This window comes from Coffea eugenioides, chromosome 4 (assembly GCF_003713205.1).
Source record: "Coffea eugenioides isolate CCC68of chromosome 4, Ceug_1.0, whole genome shotgun sequence".
Taxonomy (NCBI): Eukaryota; Viridiplantae; Streptophyta; class Magnoliopsida; order Gentianales; family Rubiaceae; genus Coffea; species Coffea eugenioides.
Window position 1 is genome coordinate 39,113,143 of NC_040038.1, and position 8,782 is coordinate 39,121,924.

The following is an 8,782-nucleotide window of genomic DNA, read 5'->3' on the forward strand; positions in this document are numbered from 1 at the left end:
TACAATACTTCGACATATAGTTCAAATAATAAGACGAAAGTGCCCCCAGGGCATATGGCGCAGCGATTGAGGGGTCGGCCTTGAGTTGCTAGTTTCCCCACTATAATTATTTGATTTTTGTTAAATGAAACGTTTAATTTTCGAACCTTAGTTGAATTTCAAAGCTCTTAAACAATGTTTTATCGCAGACTTGGACTCCAAACAAGGAGTAATACCTGAACGTGATCCGTAAAGGCACTACATCTTTGGTGAGTGCTTCCAAATACCTGGTTGAACTGGACACTTGTTTTCAATACTTGAGCCATGTGATTTAATTATATGTAATTTGTTAGATCGGGCAAGAGTGTACTTTATCGCACTTGCCCTAATATGATATATACTTGTTTATTGTTGCAATTGACTTGATATACTTGTACTTAACTTGTAAGTGCTGAGCGGCAGCATGTACCACACTCAATGTGAGTGGGAGGTGCCTCTCATTCCCGTCTCCGTACTTTTATTTTGATTCAGTCGATTGAAAATGTTATCTCATCGATTTCTTAGGGACCCAAACCCTACTGACTAGTTAATCGAATCGAGTCCGCAAGGGTTTGGTCGATTAGATAACGAAACATGGGTATCTAGTGTTGTCGAGTGGAGTGTTATTTTCTCGACTAATCGGTATAATCGAGTATTACCATCAGTGTTTAGTTAGTATTCGGGTCCGGTAAGGGGGTTGAATGGTGGAAGGATTGGAGTTAAGTGAAGTACTACTGGATTGGTTACTTTACTTGAAAGTTGACGGAGTGTCAACTAATACTTGATCAAACTCTGGTGAAGCGACGGAAACTTGGCTCTTGAGAGCCATCCGTATCCTAATACTTTGAAATGATTATTGTTTATTGGATTATTGTTTCTTTTGAAAAACAAAACACTTTACACTAGTTCATTTAGAGATTTGCTACTTGAAGTGTTATTGTTCACTTTTATGAACTTGTTATACTCGCTATTTTTCTACGTTGATACTTGTACTTTTAAATAACGGTCAACTTGCTATTTGGAACCTCGCTGGATTTTTAGCTCATTCCACACCATTTGTTTTCCTTACAGGGGGTATGAGCGAGGCATGAGACTTGTACAGATTAGCGCAGTCTAGTTTTTGGATTTTACAATTGTACTCGTGCTAACACCCGACTAGGGTTGATTTTACTTGGATTGTAAATACTTTAACATTTTGGGCGTGTATAGATCTTGTAACTGGTTTTGAACATCAATGTATATGTTAAGTTTGAGATTGTTGTTTCATTTCTTCTCTATGGCGTGGTATCTTTCTCGAGTTACGCGTGAGTGAGTCCTGACAAGAGTTGGACAAGCAATCCGCTAAACCCTGGGATATGCCCTAGGGGGAGGTGGGGTCGTCACAAATGGTATCAGAACTCTTATCGAGCTCGTGCCGGGAAAGAGTTCTCGGACTGTGGGGATTAGCTTTTTAAGTGTGAAACGAATGTCCATTGTTTGAGATATTAGATATGTATGTTGGGTAGAAATCTCAAAAGTAGATGATTTACTCTTGGAGACTGGCAAGCTCGAGTTGTGAATTATCTTATTTTGAATTCTTGTACCTGAGTACCAAAGAATGATACCGTTATGATAAGTCGATATTTTGAGTAATATTAGAATGAGTATGGATGGAGAAGGCCAAGTCACAGGGAATGCGAATAGTCTGAACTTGGGGATAGATTGAATATATTAGGGAGAATTGGGACTCTTAGTACGCAAGTGTACATATCTGGTTATACTTTTTCGAGTTTTGCTTAAGTGTTGTGCTTGAGCAATACCTGGAGTTAATGTTCCATAAGGAAATGTGAATTGCTATGACATGTATAGAAAGAACGTATGTTATTTTTAATGTGTTCTATTATTTTCCACTTTATGATTTGAAAATGCTTTTATCGAACTTTATAGCTACTTTATTTTTCTTATACTTATATCGGCTATTGTTCAAAAGAGGTATGGAGGGTAGGCGGAATCAAGGATGTGGAACTACTCGAGGACGCGATTCTAGCCGTGGCAGTGAGATTAGACAGGCACAAGAACCAGTACGGGAACTGAGAGAGGAAAGAGGTGAAACAGTTGAATCACAACCTGGACCCCAGGCCGTAGGGGGGATCAGGTAGCAACGGCGATTCAACAGATGACTAATATTCTTGCTCGACTAGTAGAGCAGCAAGGTCAAGCCCCTGTTAATCAGCCTAGAGACCCTGAAATGGGACAAGATAGGGCCCTGGAGAGATTTCAAAAGTTTTCTCCTTCTAAGTTTCTTGGAGGACCGGACCCTGAGGCAGCTAAGAGGTGGTTGGAGGCTATGATCAATATTTTCGTTACCTTAAACTATACGGAGGATAAGCAGGTGCATTTCGCTATATTTCAATTTGAGGGACCAGCTAGGACCTGGTGGAATGTAATTAGGGCTAAATGGAAAAGAGAGGGGACTGCATGGACTTTAGTGAATTTTGTGCGGGAGTTTAATGAGAAATATCTTCCACCGATAGTTCAGGAAAAGAGGGAGGATGAGTTTATTAAACTCCGTCAGGGAACCCTAAGTATATCTGAGTACGAGACTCAGTTCACTAAACTATCGAAATTTGCTCTCGAATTGATAACTACGGAGCAAAGGAGGGTTAGAAGGTTTGTACAGGGACTCAATGTAGAAATACAGGAGGCTTAGGCGGCGGCCCAAATTAATACTTTTATGGAGGTTCTGGAGAAAATCCAGAGAATAGAAATTGCTAGGGCACAAGTAAGAATTTTTCATGCAAAAAGGAGAGGTGCACCTGGTGGAAGTCAAGGACAAGACTAAGGTGATCTAGATAGGCCACCCTCTAAGATGGGTCGAGGAGATGGTGGTGAGGAAATTTTGGGGACACCTAAGAAAATTACTTCAAGAGGGGCCTCAGGTGGAAGGGGGCAAGCAAGAGGTGCCTTGCAAGGAGGTCAGACCCCAGCCTCTCGAGTATCTTGTGGATACTATAGAAAATCCAACCACACAGAAGCTAATTGCTGGCGAAAGGTTCGAAAGTGTTTACGGTGTGGAAGTACTGAGCACCAGATCGCCAATTGTCCACTGATTAGCGATACCCAACCAGCCAATACATCAAACCCTAAACAACCGAATAGAGGAGGGGATAAATCCAGAGTGCCAGCTAGAGTATATGCTTTAGACCACCAAGGTACAATTCATGTTTTCCCTTGTTTGGCTACATGTTTGGCTAATGGTGAGATTTGGGAGCTAAAGAATGACATGTAAGAAAAATACCATGAGTTATTTACGGATATATGCATGAATTTCGAGGACGAAATTCTTTTAAGGGGGAGAGAGTGTGAGGACTCGTAAAATCCCTTATATTTTCTTAAAATTTCCTTTTATTTGGAATTTATTACCTTACAATAACTTTACTACTTATTCACTTTCTCAATAGTTACAATTAATCACAGAACCAAGGGTTTTTCCTTTACTTCCATCGTTAAGGTAAACGAGGATTTTTACGTCTTTTGGAAGTGTGATTACTCGGTACAAAATGTGTATTAAATTTGATAATTAAGAGTGAGTTTTAGATAATATTAAGTGTGTGATTAGAAGTGAGAATAATAAGTTAGTTAATCATAAGATAAAACCCTAGTACACGCGATTTAAGGAAAATCGGTTTGAACCGACATGTACCGTTCACTACCGATTGAACACACCACTTGACCACCACTTTATTACCCTAATCTCCTTGTTTTAGTTGAGCTAATTAGCTCTTAATTAACCCTTAAGTTAGCCACCATTATTGACTAAGGAAAAGAGAGATATTTGTGATTAAACCATTTGTCAAAAATCTAACCAAGGTCTTGACCAAGACATTTTCCTTTCTTTTTATCTTTCTTGTTGGCTCATTTTTCTTCATTTTCCTTCATCTTGGTCGTGACTTGTGAGAGGAAAAAGAAAAGAGTGAAGACCACTTCATTTCAATCTTGATTCCTAGCTTAGTTGAGTGAAAAATTGAGAATCTAAACCGATTAATCCTTTCTTTGAGCACTTGGAAAGTTTGGTGTGCTAAAAGTTTACAAGGAGAGGTGGTGGATATCTCTTGCAAGCATCTTAGTGAGGTATTATGGCTATCCATCCTATTTCTATCCCTTAAACTTGTTCAAGTTTGTATAACAACTTAAATTCTTGGCTTGTGCGAGTTATCTAAGTAATTTTGATGATTTTTGGTGGATTTTGAGTTAGGGTTTGGATGGTTCAGTTGTATTCCTTGTTGTTTAGAGAGTATATGATGTCTATAATCTTGTATAGGAAGTTGAAGTAGTAATTCAAGCTAGAAATGTGAAGTTTATACCTTGAATGTATTAAATTCCAGATTTAAGGATTTCAAATCCTCTATTCTGACCAGTTCTATTCGTATGTGATGGAGGACGAATTGGGCTTAGGTTAAAACATGACAGTTGTATAAAATGATATTTTATAGTTGCCTGTAAAATTTTAGCTCAATTCGAGTATTGTAGCATGTGAAATGATAAAAATACCCTTGACTGCCACAGGTATAGTTTTGCGAACAGTTTTGACATTTCATCATTCTGGCTTCATTTTTCACCTTGATCCGTATAAAATCAGCCTTTGGCCAAAACATTAAACTTTTAGCCCTATGTTTTAGCTTTCCAATGCATCTAAAAACACATAAAACGGAATTGTGTAACCTGAGTTATTGTCATTTGAATTCAGTACTGACAACCAATTGACAAGGACATTCTGGTTCTGTAATCTGTAATTTCAACCTAGATCAATTGTGAATTGGGTTGAGTTGTCTTCATGAAAGTCGTAACCCTTTGTCTTAGCTTCGAAACGGTATAAATTTCACACCAATCCGATAAACGTAACTCTATTTGTGACCAAAATAGTCATATGACCATAGTGGAAAGGAAATAGCTACAATACTTCGACATATAGTTCAAATAATAAGACGAAAGTGCCCCCAGGGCATATGGCGCAGCGATTGAGGGGTCGGCCTTGAGTTGCTAGTTTCCCCACTATAATTATTTGATTTTTGTTAAATGAAACGTTTAATTTTTGAACCTTAGTTGAATTTCAAAGCTCTTAAACAATGTTTTATCGCAGATTTGGACTCCAAACAAGGAGTAATACCTGAACGTGATCCGTAAAGGCACTACATCTTTGGTGAGTGCTTCCAAATACCTGGTTGAACTGGACACTTGTTTTCAATACTTGAGCCATGTGATTTAATTATATGTAATTTGTTAGATCGGGCAAGAGTGTACTTTATCGCACTTGCCATAATATGATATATACTTGTTTATTGTTGCAATTGACTTGATATACTTGTACTTAACTTGTAAGTGCTGAGCGGCAGCATGTACCACACTCAATGTGAGTGGGAGGTGCCTCTAATTCCCGTCTCCGTACTTTTATTTTGATTCAGTCGATTGAAAATGTTATCTCATCGATTTCTTAGGGACCCAAACCCTACTGACTAGTTAATCGAGTCGAGTCGTCAAGGGTTTGGTCGATTAGATAACGAACCATGGGTATCTAGTGTTGTCGAGTGGAGTGTTATTTTCTCGACTAATCGGTATAATCGAGTATTACCATCAGTGTTTAGTTAGTATTCGGGTCCGGTAAGGGGGTTGAATGGTGGAAGGATTGGAGTTAAGTGAAGTACTACTGGATTGGTTACTTTACTTGAAAGTTGACGGAGTGTCAACTAATACTTGATCAAACTCTGGTGAAGCGACGGAAACTTGGCTCTTGAGAGCCATCCGTATCCTAATACTTTGAAATGATTATTGTTTATTGGATTATTGTTTCTTTTGAAAAACAAAACACTTTACACTAGTTCATTTAGAGATTTGCTACTTGAAGTGTTATTGTTCACTTTTATGAACTTGTTATACTCGCTATTTTTCTACGTTGATACTTGTACTTTTAAATAACGGTCAACTTGCTATTTGGAACCTCGCTGGATTTTTAGCTCATTCCACACCATTTGTTTTCCTTACAGGGGGTATGAGCGAGGCATGAGACTTGTACAGATTAGCGCAGTCTAGTTTTTGGATTTTACAATTGTACTCGTGCTAACACCCGACTAGGGTTGATTTTACTTGGATTGTAAATACTTTAACATTTTGGGCGTGTATAGATCTTGTAACTGGTTTTGAACATCAATGTATATGTTAAGTTTGAGATTGTTGTTTCATTTCTTCTCTATGGCGTGGTATCTTTCTCGAGTTACGCGTGAGTGAGTCCTGACAAGAGTTGGACAAGCAATCCGCTAAACTCTGGGATATGCCCTAGGGGGAGATGGGGTCGTCACAAATGGTATCAGAACTCTTATCGAGCTCGTGCCGGGAAAGAGTTCTCGGACTGTGGGGATTAGCTTTTTAAGTGTGAAACGAATGTCCATTGTTTGAGATATTAGATATGTATGTTGGGTAGAAATCTCAAAAGTAGATGATTTACTCTTGGAGACTGGCAAGCTCGAGTTGTGAATTATCTTATTTTGAATTCTTGTACCTGAGTACCAAAGAATGATACCGTTATGATAAGTCGATATTTTGAGTAATATTAGAATGAGTATGGATGGAGAAGGCCAAGTCACAGGGAATGCGAATAGTCTGAACTTGGGGATAGATTGAATATATTAGGGAGAATTGGGACTCTTAGTACGCAAGTGTACATATCTGGTTATACTTTTTCGAGTTTTACTTAAGTGTTGTGCTTGAGCAATACCTGGAGTTAATGTTCCATAAGGAAATGTGAATTGCTATGACATGTATAGAAAGAACGTATGTTATTTTTAATGTGCTCTATTATTTTCCAGTTTATGATTTGAAAATGCTTTTATCGAACTTTATAGCTACTTTATTTTTCTTATACTTATATCGGCTATTGTTCAAAAGAGATATGGAGGGTAGACGGAGTCAAGAACGTGGAACTACTTGAGGACGCTGTTCTAGCTGTGGCTGTGGGGCTAGACAGGCGCAAGAACCAATATGGGAACTGAAAGAGGAAAGAGGTGAAACAGTTGAACCACAACTTGGACCCCAGGCCGTAGGGGGGATCAGGTAGCAACGGCGATTCAACAGATGACTAATATTCTTATTCGACTAGTAGAGCAGCAGGGTCAAGCCCCTGTTAATCAGCCTAGAGACCCTGAAATGGTACAAGATTGAGCCTTGGAGAGATTCCAAAAGTTTTTTCCTCCTAGGTTTCTTGAAGGACCGGACCCTGAGGCAGTTGAGAGGTGGTTGGAGGCTATGATCAATATTTTCGTTGTCTTAAACTATACGGAGGATAAGCAGGTGTATTTCGCTATATTTCAATTTGAGGGACCGGATAGGACCTGGTGGAATGTAATTAGAGTTAAATGGAAAAGAGATGGCACTGCATGGACTTTGGTGAATTTTGTGCGGGAGTTTAATGAGAAATATCTTCCACCGATAGTTCAGGAAAAGAGGGAGGATGGGTTTATTAAATTCCGTCAGGGAACCCTAAGCATATCTGAGTACGAGACTCAGTTCACTAAACTATCGAAATTTGCTCCCGAATTGATAACTACGGAGTAAATGAGGGTTAGAGGGTTTGTACAGGGGCTCAATGTAGAAATACAGGAGGCTTTGGCGGCGGAGCAAATTAACACTTTTACGGAGGTTCTAGTGAATGTCTTGAGAATAGAAATTGTTAGGGCACGAGTAAGGGCTTTTCATGCGAAAAGGAGAGGTGCACCTGGGGGAAGTCAGGGGCAAGACCAAGGTGATCTAAGTAGGCTACCCTCTACTTTTGACAAAAATTTGATGAAATTACAAGGTCCAATCATTTTTATTGGTCTTGCCCTGTCCAAGAGAAAACCTGAGAGTGAGTGTTTTATTTGCTAAAACTGAGAGGGAGAATTTGAGAGAGAGAGCCGAGAGATTTTTTTCTTCCCTTTCTTCTCCAAAACCCTAGAGATAACTGATAGAGTCCAGGGAGTTTTCTTCCTCCTGGCCTTGTCCGAGAGAGAGAGTCTGAGAGTGAGGGGAGTGCGCCGCCTGCAATATTTTCTTCTTCCTTTGCTTCCTTCAAAATCAGTGAGGGAGAGAGAGAGAGAGTCGAGACTGAGAGGAGCTAGGGACCTCTTCTGCAAATTTCTTCTTCCCTCCTTGCCTAAGTCCGTTGGCAGCCTTGGTCAAAAAGAAAAGAAAGGAAACCATTATGGGAGACATCATGATGACCTTTTTTTATTATATTTTTTTTAACAAAAAAACTAATTTTGTTTTTTTTCTTTTTTTTAAACAAACCTGCAAATATAAGAAAAATAAACATTAAAATGCAAGAAAATAAATGACTCATTAAATGAAAAATAATCAAGAAAATATTAAAATTTGACAAAAATTTGGTGTCTACATATGCGACATCCAAAGAATTTTTATACAAAAATGTCAAAAACCAAAGTAATGCAAAAAATAACCATCGACTTGCATTGAAAGAAAAATATGACTTTAAAGAAATTAATTACAAATCCAGCAATCTATATTGATGACTAAGATACTTTGGCCTCTAACAAAATGCCCTGTTTGACCCTTCGGATATCGTCCGTCCGAAATTCAATGCCAGCAGAAAAATCACAATGTGAAAAGAAATCCCAATGAACTGAGTCACCTTTGCTTTCTTTATGCAACCCTACCTTAGCGTCATTTCGGGTTTTCACCAAGATTATCCTCCATCCTTTTGTTTTTCCTTTTTCTTTCTCCTTTTTCTTTTAAAGGC

General features: G+C 38.7%; 1 protein-coding gene across 1 annotated transcript; it reads left to right on the plus strand.

Annotated features, from left to right (window-relative positions):
• The first annotated feature begins 2,173 nt into the window (after nt 1-2,173).
• Nucleotides 2,174-2,707, plus strand: LOC113769326. Its single transcript, XM_027313784.1, has one exon. It carries the CDS (start codon nt 2,174-2,176, stop codon nt 2,705-2,707), a length of 534 nt encoding a protein of 177 aa, XP_027169585.1.
• The last annotated feature ends 6,075 nt before the right edge of the window (nt 2,708-8,782 follow it).